The sequence below is a fragment of the Cyprinodon tularosa genome, unplaced genomic scaffold (genome assembly GCF_016077235.1).
Source record: "Cyprinodon tularosa strain WSP-4 unplaced genomic scaffold, ASM1607723v1 ctg843, whole genome shotgun sequence".
Lineage (NCBI taxonomy): Eukaryota > Metazoa > Chordata > Actinopteri > Cyprinodontiformes > Cyprinodontidae > Cyprinodon > Cyprinodon tularosa.
The window spans coordinates 87542-102898 of NW_024039611.1; the positions used below are offsets into that span (position 1 = coordinate 87542).

At 41.9% G+C, this 15357-nt stretch overlaps 1 protein-coding gene and 1 pseudogene across 1 annotated transcript; both read left to right on the forward strand.

Annotated features, from left to right (window-relative positions):
* Window positions 1–250: 250 nt before the first annotated feature.
* Window positions 251–2985, forward strand: LOC119775004 (complement component C1q receptor-like). The gene has a single exon (XM_038272847.1). It carries the CDS (start codon window positions 380–382, stop codon window positions 2501–2503), a length of 2124 nt encoding a protein of 707 aa, XP_038128775.1. The 5' UTR covers window positions 251–379; the 3' UTR covers window positions 2504–2985.
* A 7015-nt stretch (window positions 2986–10000) lies between these two features.
* LOC119775006 overlaps window positions 10001–15357 on the forward strand; it is a 61437-nt pseudogene continuing 56080 nt past the window's right edge.

Consider the following 15357-nt stretch of genomic DNA (forward strand, 5'->3'; position numbering starts at 1 on the left):
AATAAAACATCCTGGCAGGACGCTAAAGTTTCACCTTCATATTTATTAAACTATTTATTTATAGTTTTTAAACTTTTCACTGAAGTAGAATGTTATTTTTTCTGTGAAGTTGGTAGCAAAGTGTCTCTGTGAGCATGGTTTATGTAAAGCACACCAAGCTCTCCACTGCTCCTCCCCCCCACTCCAACATACATCATGTTCACCCCCTCCTCACCCCTCCCTCCCTCCAACAACTTGCACGTCTCTGTAAGACAAACCGTGTTTTCCTTCAGTCAGCTCCAGCCCCCGTCCCACCGCCTGCTGCTCCTCATCTCCGTTCTTTTGGGCAGAAAGTGAATCCAGATCCAGGCTGGAAGCAGATCTCCATCAGAAAACGATGATGGACTTCCTGCTCCGCTGCTCCGCTTTTCTCCTCTCAGCTTCTGTGTTTGGCTTTCCTTCGGCCCTGAGCCGGGAGCTGAGGGACGGAGACGCTTTCTGTGACGCAGACGGCTGCTTTGTCGTCTACTTGGAGCGTAAGATCTTCCTGGACTCATGGAGGTCCTGCAAGGAGCGAGGCGGGAACTTGGCTACCATCAAGCGCAGAGCGGAGGCCGCCTCTATAGCCGCGCTCTTCTCCTCTCTGGACCTGCGGGGGTCACGCGCCGAGGTCAAAGTGTGGATCGGGCTGCAGCGTCAGCCTCGTCAGTGCAGCTCCCATCCGCTGAGAGGTTTCTCCTGGACAACCGGCGACCAGGACACGGAGTACACCAACTGGCAGAGGGAGAAGCCCCCCGGCATGTGCGGGGTGCCTCGCTGTGTGGCGCTGGGGTTCAGCACTCAGGACCGCAGGGAGAACTTCATGTGGGGGGACCGGCCGTGCTCCGACCCCGTCGACGGATACCTTTGCCGCTTTGCTTACAGAGGAATGTGTCCTGCCTTGAGGAGCGAGGGCGCAGGAAGCGTCTCCTACTCAACGCCGTTTGATCTTGTCAGCACCCTCCTGACTCACCTGCCGCCCGGATCCAGCGCCAACGTCCCCTGCCCTGCAAACACCGGCGGAAACAAGATGGTTGTTTGTACGCTGAGAAAAAACGGGCAGGTGGAATGGTCTGAAGAACCCCCGCTCTGCCCGGTTCCCCCCGTTTCAAACCGGCGGTGCACACAGGGTAACGGAGGATGCGACCATGTCTGCAGGGAACGGTTCGGCCGGGTGGTCTGCGAATGCATCCAGGGCTTTTATCTCCAGAGCGACGGGTGGAGCTGCGAGCCCGACGTCTGCCGGGGGAACCGCTGTGAGTTCGATTGCCTGCCTCGTTCAGACGGGTACGAGTGCGCCTGCCCCCACGGATACCAGCTGGCATCGGACGGACGTTCCTGTCCAGATGTTGATGAGTGTCTCCGGTCTCCGTGTCCACAGCTCTGCCAGAATCTACCGGGAACCTTTGAATGCCGATGCAGGGAGGGTTACCTTCTCACCCCCGAGGGGGTTTGTTTGGACGTAGACGAGTGCTTGAATGGAGCGTGTGAGCATTACTGTATAAACACTGAGGGCTCCTATTCCTGCAGCTGTGAAGCCGGGTTTTCCGTGGACAGTGAGGAACCCGGCCATTGCGTCGATGTGGACGAGTGCCGGATTGCGGGGCTGTGCGAGCAGCTGTGTGTGAATCATGTGGGCGGTTTTCAGTGCTCCTGTGTGGAAGGCTACCAACTTCTATCTGATCAGAGGAGGTGTCAGAAAATGAGTCTGAGCGGATCCGTCACACCTCCCTCTCTGACGGTTCGCTGGCCTGATTTCGGACGGGATCCCTGGACCCCAGAGCCCAGCAGCGACCGCCGGCTGCTAAATCCGGAGCCGACGGCTCCATCATCAGCCTCTGACCCTGAGGTCACCGAGGTCACCGGCGCCTCTCAGGATCCTCCTTCCCTTCACTCTGTGACACAAAGATCTGAGCTGGAGCAGAAACCTCAGTGGGAGGTAAAAACTGCAGAGACTTTGGTCTTTACCGCCACGTCCCTCAGCTCTCTGTCACACCCGCATGAGGCTGATGAAGACGACGCTACCTCAGCCCTGCCAGTCCTTCCCACCTCCACCATCTCAGAGGGAGCTTGGAACTGGTGGCCGGAGGTTTCCACTTCCTCTCAGCGTTCAGAAACTCCTGCAGAGACACAAACGGATCCAGACAGAGGAGGAGAAGCGGAGCAGCGTCCTGGTGACCACGCCCACTTCCCAGGACAGACGTCTGGAGATGATGCTACCCGCTCCACTGTTCCCACTGAGTTTAGCCCACTCCCCCCGGACGGGGAGCATGAACAGATCAACACGGCGGTGCTGGTGGGCGTCCTGGTGTCCGTCTGCGTCCTCATCGTGTTGATGGTGGCGGCGGCCGTTTGCTGCCGTGCTCGTCATCGGGGCGTGAAACCCAGGAACAAGAACGCCACCGAATGCTACCACTGGATCTCTGATGCTCATGGGAAGCAGGGGGCCCTCGGCCCCTCGGCGGGAGACAGATCCCCTGTTTGAACCGCAGGCAGAAACACAGAAACTGTTTTATTATAGAATAAAAAAACAACAATTGATGAACTTGAAGAGCAGCTGGGATCAAAGCATTCAGAGTTTCTGGAAACTTTTAAGTTTATTTTACATTTAGACTTTTCTATGTTTTCATGTTGATTAATTTCAACAACAGAAAAACAATCGACAGCAAAGACGTTACAGAAACATGAGATCCACACGACCTGTGGGCGTGTCCCCATGCTCTGATAGGGGCCCCATGTCCTCAGCACAGGGGCCAGCAGGGGCCCCACCGCATGTCACAGTCGACCTCGGCTCAAACACCTGATTAATCTCTAATGATGAACTTTAAGGCGTTCATCAGCAGAACTGTCTGGCAGTGGTTCACGGTATGGAGGGAAATCAGCGCCATTATTGCAGGCAAAGAATATTAAAAAAATAACATGAAATACAGAAATTAAATGTTTGAAAAATAAATGTTTTCATTGTTACTTTGCTGTTTTTTTAGATGTTATGTTTTAAATTTTCACTTTTTCCAAAAAATTCTTGTTTTTTTTTTTTTTAAATGAACAGGTTTACATTTAAATTTTACATTTTTATTATTTTTCTGTCAAGATTGAGTTTTATGAATTGCATATTTTCAAATTGTTTTCATCAGATAATTTCTTTTCACCTAAAGACCAATAAAAATGTTGCTAACATCCAGCAGAAACATCTTTTCTCTGGAAAATAACAACATTTTTATTATATGAAAACATTAAAGTTTCTCTCAACTGAAAAATACACTGGTTTACTGTATGGAAGGAAAAATGTTCCTTTATTAGAGGCAAAGAAATGTTTTAAAAATACATGAGGACAGAAATTAAATGTATGAAAAAAATGAATATTTTCAGAGTAACTTTGCTGTTTTCTTAGATTTTATTTTTTAATTTTCACTTTTTCTAAATACTTTTTTAAACAAATACATATTTTACAGTTTTAGCTTTTCTTATTTATTTTTTTAGATTGAGTTTTATGAATTGCACCTTTAAAAATGTTTTTTCTACAGAACACTTTCTTTTTCATTTGAAGACCAATAAAATTGTTGATAACGTTCAGCAGAAACATCTTTACTCCAGAAAAAAGGCAAATGGGATCTGCAAAAAATAATGATTTAGAAAACATGAAATGAAAAAAAAAAACATATATGTAACACATTTTTAATATGTGAAAACATTGAAGTTTCTCTCAAAATCTTTCTTCTTTACGAAGGTTGGCAAGTTTTCATTTTTCTAAGGCGTTTTCTGTTTGCAACAATAATGGCACTAAATTGTCTCCATACTCAGGCCTGTTTGATCCACTGAAAAATACTGTGGTTTACGGTATGGAGGGAATTCAGTGCCATTATTGCAGGCAAAGAATATAAAAAAAATATCAAAAAATAACATGAAATACAGAAATTAAATTTTTGAAAAATAAATGTTTTCAGAGTTACTTTGCTGTTTTGTTTAGATGTTATGTTTAAAATTTTCACTTTTTCAAAAAAATATTTTTTTTTTTAATGAACAGATTTACATTTTTCTCATTTTTTTTAGATTGAGTTTTATAAATTGCAAATTTTCACAGATAATTTCTTTTCACCTAAAGACCAATAAAAATGTTGCTAACATCCAGAAGAAACATCTCTTCTCTGGAAAATAACGACATTTTTATGATATGAAAACATTAAAGTTTCTCTCAACTGAAAAATACACTGGTTTACTGTATGGAGGGAATATGTTCCATTATTAGAGGCAAAGAATAGGTTTTAAAAATATATGAAACACAGAAATAAAATGTTTGAAAAAATGAATATTTTCAGAGTAACTTTGCTGTTTTCTTTCTTTTTAAACAAATGCAGATTTTACAGTTTTAACTTTTCTTATTTATCTTTTTTAGATTGAGTTTATGAATTGCACCTTTAAAAATGTTTTTTTTACAGATCACTTTCTTTTCCCCTGAAGACCAATAAAAATGTTGATAACATCCAGCAGAAACATCTTTGCAAATTGGATCTGGAAAATAATGATTTAGAAAACATGAAATGAAAAAAACATATATATAAGAAAATCCCTACACATTTTTAATATGTGAAAACATTGAAGTTTCTCTCAAAATCTTTCTTCTTTATGAAGGTTTGCAAGTTTTCATTTTTAGGTGTTTTCTGTTTGCAACAATAATGGCACTAAATTCTCTCCATACTCAGGGCTGTTTGATCCACTGAAAAATACTGTGGTTTACGGTATGGAGGGAATTATGTTCCATTATTGGATGCACAGACTATGTTTTAAAAAGGAAAATATATGAAATACAGTAATTAAATGTACGACAAATTAGTATTATCAGGGTAACTTTGCTTTTTTCTTAAATCTAAATTTTTAAATTTAAAAAAAAATTTTTGAACATGAACAGATTTTACATTTTTAACTTTTCTTATTTCTCTTTTTTAGACTGAGTTTTATGAATTGCACCTTTTTAAATTGTTATTTACAGATCACTTTCTTTTCCCCTGAAGACCAATAAAAATGTTGATAACATCCAGCAGAAACATCTTTGCAAATTGGATCTGGAAAATAATGATTTAGAAAACAATGAAATATATAACAAAAACATGCATAAAAACATTTTTAATACGTGAAAACATTAAAGTTTCCCTCAAAAGATTTTTTCATTATGAAGGTTTGCAAGTTTTGATTTTTATAAGGTGTTTTCTGTTTGCAACAATGTTTCAGTTATTTTTCAATTCAGTTTATTTCTATGGAGCTGCCAATCACCAGAGTGGGCTTCTCAGTGGGTGTGTCACTGAGTGGGGAAAACCGGTTAGAAACGTGAACGGGTTGGTGGTGACCAGTGGGCAGAGATCCACGACTACGCTTTCTGCGTACAGTTACCCAATCGCCTGGCTGCTCAGGCACTTTTGGAGGACAGCTACGTGGGGGGCCTACTTTAACTCCTGGATGTTCAACAGCCTGAAGCCTGGATTCTAACTCTGACACCCTCGCCTCCAAAGCTACAAAAATACTACACTTATTACACATCCCATTATCACTAAAGGAGGCAGAGGAATAACTGAACATCTGACACAGAGAGCAGGAGAGAGGAGAGGAAGAAGGAAGAGTTGGAAAAGAGTCAAGGGAGGGAGAGAGAGAAGCCATAGCAATGCTAAGCTAGCGCTAGCCTAGGCTAGCTACTTCTTGCTATCAGAAATAAAACCGTGTGAAACTGACAAGTGCTCAGTAGAAAAGTGCAGCAGAAGGCGCTATGATTTAATTCTGGTCAGTTAGAGTTACTGAGATACAGAGATATCACAGAAAAAATGACTTAATCCAGACGGAGATCGTCTGGACTGCTGCAACACTGCTCAAAGTGAATACGATATGTACACCAACAGCAGCAGTAGCACCCTCTAGTGGCAGGAGCAGCAACCGATCTCCTTTCACTCATAATGGCACTAAACCCTCTATATACTCAGAGCTGTTTGATCCACGGAAATAAAACGTCAGTTTGCAGAATGTTTGCTTCTGGGAATCAGTTAAATATTCACTCTATGTTAAATTTACATCGATTCAAAATATCCTGATATTTAATTAGACGATACTGGTATTCATTCAAAAATATAAAGAAATGGATTTTAAATGTAAAAATAATATTTATAGACATATCCTGTCATATACCATCCAGCCACTAGATGGCAGCAAACCACCAGAGATATAACATACAGATCAGACTATATTCTCCTTGACAATTTATTAGGATCACATGTCTCACCAAGTTCACCTCATTTCTCTACTTTTGCAGAAATGTTTAGACTAGAATTAAAGCAGGTTTTAAATCTGTAGTTTTTATTGAAGATCAAGTCTCTGAGTTCCTGAGACTGTGTGTGTCAGAGTCTAACTAGGGAGTACCAATATGTCGGCCAGTGGCTTCACTTCATCCCCATACTACCAACGGGCAATCAGCCATCAGTGAAGAATAGAGAAAAGGGTGAGGGAGTAGCCAGCGAAAGGTTATAAAGTTCTTCATATCAGCTGACTTCCTGTAAATGAGGATGGAGGGGCGGAGGGAAAAATCAGGAAACACTCACTCTGAAGATTAGGTGGATTAAAACCGCTTTCCGTCAGAAATTAAAGGTAAAATCACATTTTAAACTAACTTTACTCAGATAGTTTTTCTCTCTGTGAGGAGAAAGACATTAACTCTGATCCTCTGATTGGTTCTCTGCTCACACCGAGGGTTACTTTCTCTCTGCTGCTGTCAGCAGCAATAAATCTCTTTATGCTGATTGGTTCTGGTTCTGCAGAGGAACAAAGAACCTCTGCTCTGTGTTCAAACCAAGGTGGCTCTGGTGGTTTCTGTTGTGACTTTTTATTCAAACTTATTAGTGAAGCATTTTAGAACAAGAACAGACCTGTTTGTTCTGGTTCTTCAGCTCTGATATCTGTTCCTGCAAACAGGCTTTCCTCTGACTATGGGGGGGTGGGGGTTGGGGGGGTGAAAGCATACCCAGTTTTTCTTCTTTTTTGTCTTTTTGTGACTGAAATATTTCTGAACATCTCATATCAGGCACAGCCCTGAGGTTTTGTGTTTGGGCCTCACAGGTTGCCACTCAGGGTCCTTGAGCCAGAACCTTAAGCCCAGACTGATCCTCTGGAGCGGCAAAATGTCAGCCTTAAACAATAAAACTATAAAACAAACATAACAGCTTGTTTGAAAGTCCTGGGGGAGTGGCAGCCTAGTGATTACGGCATAGAGCTTGGAATCCTGAGGTTATGAGTTTGAAACCCAGTCTCACAGACTGCCACTGTGGACCCCTGAGCAAAGACCCTTAACCCCCCACTGCTCCACAGGGTACCCCACAATGGCAGCCCACTGCCCCCAAGGGGAGGGGGTAAATGCAGAGAGGGAGTTTCTCTAATGTATTTTGAAGTAAACAATGTTGAGAATGTCTGTTCTTAGCCTCACAGGCTCCAATCATTTCAATTCAGTTTATTTCTATAGCTCCAAATTCACATCATGTCATCTCAAGGCACTTTACAGCCAGATCATCCAGTCAAATTGATACAAAAGTTTTCTATCTAAGGAAAACCAGCTGATTGCATCGACTCATTGACTCTTCAGCAATCCCTCACACTAAGCATGCTTGTAGCGACAGTGGAGAGGAAAAACTCCCTTTGAACAGGAAGAAACCTCCAGCAGAACCAGGCTCAGTGTGAGCGGCCATCTGCTGAGGCCCACTGGGGTTCAAGGAGACAGAAGCAGACATAGAAAAAGAAGCATAGATACAAAAGGCAACTGTCCGATGGAGCTTGGCCATTTAAGGCTTTATATGTGAGAAGGAGGATTTTAAATTCTATTCTGGATTTAACAGGAAGCCAATGAAGAGAAGCCAGGATAGGAGTGATATGATCTCTCTTTTTCATTTTCATCAGAACTCTGGCTGCAGCATTTTGGATCAGCTGAAGGCTTTTAACTACAGTTTGTGGACTTCCTGATAGTAAAGAATTACAATAGTCCAGCCTTGAAGTAACAAATGCATGGACTAGTTTCTCAGCATCACCCCTGGACAGGATATTGCTCATTTCTGCAATATTCCTCAGATGAAAGAAGGAAATTCTAGAAACCTCTTTGATCTGGGATTTAAATGACAGGTCCTGATCAAAAACAACACCAAGATTTTTTACTTTATCGGTCTCCGCCAGTCACGTGACTTTTGTTGCTAAGACGCCATTTTAGGTGGAAAAGGCGTAGTGTACCGCGCCCGAGGTAAACAATTGACGTCACTTGGCGGAGACCGATTATCTGAAATCAGTTTAATCCCATCCAAATGAAGTGACTGGCTAATCAGCTTCTTTTTCAGAGACTCTGGTCCAAAGACTATAACTTCTGTTTTGTCTGCATTCAGAAGCAGAAAGTTAAGAGTCATCCAGGTTTTTCTGTCTTCAGACATGCCTGTAATCTATGTAATGGGTTAGCTTCATCTGGATTTATAGACAGATATAGCTGGGTATCATCAGCATAACAGTGGAAATTAATCCCATGCTGTCTAATAACTCTACCGATTGGGAGCATGTATAAAGTAAAGAGAATTGGTCCTAGCACTGATCCCTGTGGTACTCCACAGGTAACCTTTGAGCGTGTTGAAGATATATCATTAACATGAACAAACTGAATTCGATCAGATAGATAAGATTTAAACCAGTCTAGTGCTGTTCCTTTAATTCCAACAAAATATTCAAGTCTTTCTAAAAGAATATTATGGTCAACTGTATCAAATGCAGCACTGAGATCCAACAGGACGAGCACAGATACAAGTCCATTATCTGAGGCCATGAGAATATCATTAGTGACTTTCACCAGAGCTGTTTCAGTGCTATGATGAGCTCTAAAGCCAGACTGAAACTCTTCAAAAAGTTCATTATGGTGGAAGTGATCGCAAACTTGTTTGGCAACTACTTTCTCAAGAATTTTGGATAAGAAAGGAAGATTGGATATAGGTCTATAATTGACCAAGTCATCTGGGTCAAGAGACGGTTTCTTAAGCAGAGGTTTAATTCCAGCAACCTTAAAAGCTTTAGGTACATATCCCTGTAACAGAGATAGATTAATCACATCTAAAATGGAGGAGGAGATCAAAGGGAATACCTCCTTAAATAACCTGGTTGGAACTGGATCTAACATACAAGTTGAAGGCTTAGATGAAGACAATAATTTTGCTAATTCAGAGAGTTCAACTGGATCAAAGCAGTCTAAACCCGGTTCAGATTCCATGACTACCTCAGGTACAATCGCGGATAGAGGAGAAAAAATAACTTCACTTCAGATGGAGATCGTCTGGGCAGCTACAACGCTCAGTTAATCCAAACAGGAAGTGAACAGGCCCAAACAGCATCAGTGTCTTCTATCTACGTTCAGGCATGCTCCTATAGAATAAACAGAAAAATTAGTAAAATTCTTGACCCAGTGCACTGTCCCTGGAAGAAAAAAATATTAGAGGAAGAGGAACCCATGAGATGATGAACAGGTCCTACATGTAGAACGATTTTATTCTTCATCTTCACCTGCTGACAGATTATTTCACCTAAATAGATACATTGATCCACTACCATTCAAAGAATAAACCCCCAATGTTATCGTGGTCACAACAGCCTATGGCAAGCTGCTTGCATATTTATTAGTTTTACTAAATATGTTTTTCTGATATCTAAAAAAAAAGGTTCCTTCTCAAAATGACTATTTCAAAAAAATTTGACATTCTTTACATCTAGAATAAACATTCGTAATGTTTCATATGTTAATGTTTTCACAGATAATCTTAATATGCATTTATAAATATTATTTCCAGGTGAAATAAAGGCCACCATTGGGTGGAACGACCCACAGAACCAGAACATGAGTTCCAGGCACAGTTTTTGCTCTAATTTCCTTCATAAAGCCAGAACTTCTCCAGAAGGTTCTGAGGAGACGACCCATCAGACATCAGGAGGTGGGTGAAGGAGTGAACAATTCAGACCATGATGGTTCCTGCTGGAATCAGGTTCCTCTGGTCCTTTACACACATGATGGGAATCAGCTTTCCATTTTACAGGACACTAACTGGACCTGCCCACTAGGAACTGACTGGTTCTAGTTTCTCTCTCAGACTGACTGAAGTCCAGAAGATGGAAGATTGGGATCTAAAGGAGGACAGAGCAGAACCTCCAGGATCCAGCTGTCCTTCTATGAGGAGTGACCACTCCAAAGGAATCGATCCAGATTTCAGTGCAGAACCGGGACCCTTTGACATAAAGTAAGGAATCAGTTTCTAACTGAACAATGTGAATCCATAGAGATAGAATCTATAGAATCTAAATTTATTAATCTTCAGCCTCTAAATCTAAAGTCCATTAGGCCTTCTTTCAGCTAGAAGCTAAATTAACATAAAGGATGTCAGTCAGTAAATCAGAATAGTTTAAATGAAGGCCTGATAATCAATGATGGAGGAATACAGGACCGACCATGAATCTGAGGAACAACCAGGTTCAGAGACAGTCTCTGAACCTTCTGGACTAGAGGAGGTTCTGGACTGGGAACACTGGTCCCAGCGTATATACTGGGTCGAGATGATCCAATGGACTAATGACCCGGCCAAAGGTTAACAGGTCAAAGCAAGACATGGGTCGTCCCTCTAGTTCTAAGGTTCTGGTTCAGAGTCCAGTCCTGTGTTCTGTTCTTTAATGACGGCCACATCAGCTCCTCAGAGAAGACCAACAGCTTTGGTTCTGATATCAGGGAGCAGAACCTCTGCTCTCCACCTTCATTCCTAGAAATCTGATCTCATCAGCTCCATTAAACTCTGGCATTAGCCTGATATCCTGCAGGTGTTGGTCTGACCCATGGGATCCAGACCATAGAATCCAGTTCTTCAGATAATGTTTAGTTGGATCCAACAGAACCGTCTGAATGTTTCACTTTGGAACTTTAGACCTTCTGCTTCTCTGCAGAAGTTTGTGTTCAGAGCTTCTTCTTCTCTGGTTTTTATCTCAGAGTTTCTCACAGATTGATGTGATCTGAATAAACATGTTTGTGTTTCAGAGGTCTGAACCACAGACAGAGAGCAGAACCTCCAGGATCCAGCTGTCCTTCTATGAGGAGTGACCACTCCAAAGGAATCGATCCAGATTTCAGTGCAGAACCGGGACCCTCAGACATAAAGTAAGGAATCCCTTTCTAACTGAACAATGAGAATCCATAGAGATAGAATCTATAGAATCTAAACTGGTTAATCTTCAGCTTCCAAATATAAAGTCATTTAGGTCTTCTTTCAGCTAGAAGCTAAATAAACATTAAGGAGGAACAACCAGGTTCAGAGACGGTCTCTGAAGGTTCTGGACTACAGGAGGTTCTGGACTGGGAACACTGGTCTCAGCGTATATATTGGGTCGAGATGATCCAATGGGCTGATGACCCGGCCAAAGGTTAACAGGTCAATGCAAGACTTGGGTCGTCCCTCTAGTTCTAAGGTTCTGGTTCAGAGTCCAGTCCTGTGTTCTGTTCTTTAATGACGGCCACATCAGCTCCTCAGAGAAGACCAACAGCTTTGGTTCTGATATCAAGGAGCAGAACCTCTGCTCTCCACCTTCATTCCTAGAAATCTGATCTCATCAGCTCCATTAAACTCTGGCATTAGCCTGATATCCTGCAGGTGTTGGTTTGACCCATGGGATCCAGACCATAGAATCCAGTTCTTCAGATAATGTTTAGTTGGATCCAACAGAACCGTCTGAATGTTTCACTTCGGAACTTTAGATCTTCTGTTTCTCAGCAGCAGTTGTCGTGGAAACTGTCCTCCCAACGACTTAAAATTGGAGCTAAGTCTTGTAAAAATTCAAAGTTCTTAAAAAGCAGTAGAAAAGTCTTCAAACTATGATCAAAAATCAGGCAGGGGCAACTGGGTCCAGGTCCAGAGATTTTTATTACAGAACACACATGAGTTGTCCACCGGTGAGCAACTGACTTACATGCACAAACAGGCTCTCTTTTATTCACTCCCGGGGCTTGGGGCTCTTTCATCTTGGTGGAAGACCCACCTCCAAACCATATTTTATATTTTTAATTTAAGCCTTTCTTTGATATATCAAAGCTTTTTCTTCACAAGTCATGGTGACATTTCTTGTAGATCATGATGACAATTAGTGCAGTTAAATCAAAAACACATTATAGTCTTAATCATCAATATGTCAAAACAATGTTTTCATCCAGTGTGACTTACGATCATAACATTACATCAAAAAAAGGTCAGCATAATTTTAAAACTCAAAGTCCCAGTAAAACATCTCTTTTTGTGAGACCAGTACCTCACCGCATGCTTTAGAGATGACAACTCAATATATTACAATTAGTTCAGCTGAGCTGTGCAACCCTGAACAACCCATTCTCAATGCGTCTGTCTTACAAACAGCCCTCATTTCTGCACCCTTGGGCTTCAAAGGCCTCAAATGGCCTTGGACTCCTTTCAATGTTCCTGTTTCCCGCTCATTCTCTGTGTTTTCCCACCCTGATCTTATCTCTCAAACTTCAAGGCTGCGCTCAAAGCTGCACCTGCAGAGAGCCTTACACACACACTGCTCTCTATCTCTCCATATTTGGTGGAGCACACTCTTTTGGACTCTTTGACCTGTATAACGTAAATGTATTTAGTGTAAAACATTTATTCAATATGTAAAACATGTATCCAATATATTCTAATCATTGGTGCAGATTAATTTACTACATCACAGTTTCTGTTCAGAGCTTCTTCTTCTCTGGTTTTTATCTCAGAGTTTCTAACTGATTGATGTGATCTGAATAAACATGTTTGTGTTTCAGAGGTCTGAACCACAGACAGAGAGCAGAACCTCCAGGATCCAGCTGTCCTTCTATGAGGAGTGACCACTCCAAAGGAATCGATCCAGATTTCAGTGCAGAACCGGGACCCTCAGACATAAAGTAAGGAATCTGTTTCTAACTGAACAATGAGAATCCATAGAGATAGAATCTATAGAATCTAAACTGGTTAATCTTCAGCTTCCAAATATAAAGTCATTTAGGTCTTCTTTCAGCTAGAAGCTAAATAAACATTAAGGAGGAGCAACCAGGTTCAGAGACGGTCTCTGAAGCTTCTGGACTACAGGAGGTTCTGGACTGGGAACACTGGTCTCAGCGTATATATTGGGTCGAGATGATCCAATGGGCTGATGACCCGGCCAAAGGTTAACAGGTCAAAGCAAGACTTGGGTCGTCGCCCTAGTTCTAAGGTTCTGGTTCAGAGTCCAGTCCTGTGTTCTGTTCTTTAATGACGGCCACATCAGCTCCTCAGAGAAGACCAACAGCTTTGGTTCTGATATCAGGGAGCAGAACCTCTGCTCTCCACCTTCATTCCTAGAAATCTGATCTCATCAGCTCCATTAAACTCTGGCATTAGCCTGATATCCTGCAGGTGTTGGTCTGACCCATGGGATCCAGACCATAGAACCCAGTTCTTCAGATAATGTTCAGTTGGATCCAACAGAACCGTCTGAATGTTTCACTTTGGAACTTTAGACCTTCTGCTTCTCTGCAGAAGTTTCTGTTCAGAGCTTCTTCTTCTCTGGTTTTTATCTCAGAGTTTCTCACAGATTGATGTGATCTGAATAAACATGTTTGTGTTTCAGAGGTCTGAACCACAGACAGAGAGCAGAACCTCCAGGATCCAGCTGTCCTTCTATGAGGAGTGACCACTCCAAAGGAATCGATCCAGATTTCAGTGCAGAACCGGGACCCTCAGACATAAAGTAAGGAATCCGTTTCTAACTGAACATTATGAATCCATAGAGATAGAATCTATAGAATCTAAAATGGTTCATTTTCAGCATACAGTTTGAGATTGCAACAAGCCCCATCACCCCTATTTCTCCTAAAACTCATAATGCTTCTATCAGCAAGCAAAACTCATCTCCCCATTGTTTAATACATCAGGCACTGTTACTTCTGTTGCAGCTTTTATGACTTCTGACCCTTTTTGCATTTCCATTGAGGCTTTTGTTTTTGACTTGACACCTCTGGGCCACCGTAGAGAGACGCTCCCTGTTGCTAGTGAATTATTTCAGTTATTAAGAAATGTCTCCACAGACAGAGTAAGAGGAGCGAAACACATTGTGGAAAAAGTTCCAGAACCAAAGCTGGACCACTGACAGCGAATCAGAGCAGCTCTGCAAAAGGTAAGACTGATCATCTTATCATATTGTTTCTGTTGAACTCTGACAACAGATCACTGATTACAGGATAGATAATTATATTTACCACATGGTTTCATTCTAACAACAGGTTGTTTCAGTCAGACGCTGCTGCCTGCATCCTCACTAGAACAAAAAAAGGAGATCAGGCATTCAAAAGCAGAAAGTTAAGAGTCATCCAGGTTTTTATGTCTTCAGACATGCCTGTAATCTATGTAATGGGTTAGCTTCATCTGGATTTAAAGACAGATATAGCTGGGTATCATCAGCATAACAGTGGAAATTAATCCCATGCTGTCTAATAACTCTACCGATTGGGAGCATGTATAAAGTAAAGAGAATTGGTCCTAGCACTGATCCCTGTGGTACTCCACAGGTAACCTTTGAGCATGAGGAAGATCTGTCATTAACGTGAACAAACTGAAATCTATCAGATAGATCAGATTTAAACCAGTCTAGAGCTGTTCCTTTAATTCCAACAAAATATTCAAGTCTTTCTAAAAGAATATTATGGTCAACTGGATCAAATGCAGCACTGAGATCCAACAGGACGAGCACAGATACAAGTCCATTATCTGAGGCCATGAGAATATCATTAGTGACTTTCACCAGAGCTGTTTCAGTGCTATGATGAGCTCTAAAGCCAGACTGAAACTCTTCAAAAAGTTCATTATGGTGTAAGTGATCGCACACTTGTTTGGCAACTACTGTCTCAAGGATTTTAGATAAGAAAGGAAGATTGAATATAGGTCTATAATTGACCAAGTCATCTGGGTCAAGAGACGTTTTTTTTAACCAAAGGTTTAATTCCAGCAACCTTAAAAGCCTTTGCTGCACATCCCTGTAACAGAGATAGATTAATCACATCTAAAATGGAGGAGGAGATCAAAGGGAATACCTCCTTAAATAACCTGGTTGGAACTGGATCTAACATCCAAGTTGAAGGCTTAGATGAAGACAATAGTTTTACTTACTCTGAAAGTTCAACTGGATCAAAGCAGTCTATACCCGGTTCAGATTCCATGACTAACTCAGATGCTGCGCCACCCTCCAGAGACAAACCAATCGCAGATAGAGGACTGCTAATGATCTTATTTTTAATAAGATCAATCTTAT

What these genes read in the sequence shown, in the direction of transcription:
- LOC119775004 (XM_038272847.1), top strand. Translation starts at nt 380, where the DNA reads ATGGACTTCCTGCTCCGCTGCTCCGCTTTTCTCCTCTCAGCTTCTGTG.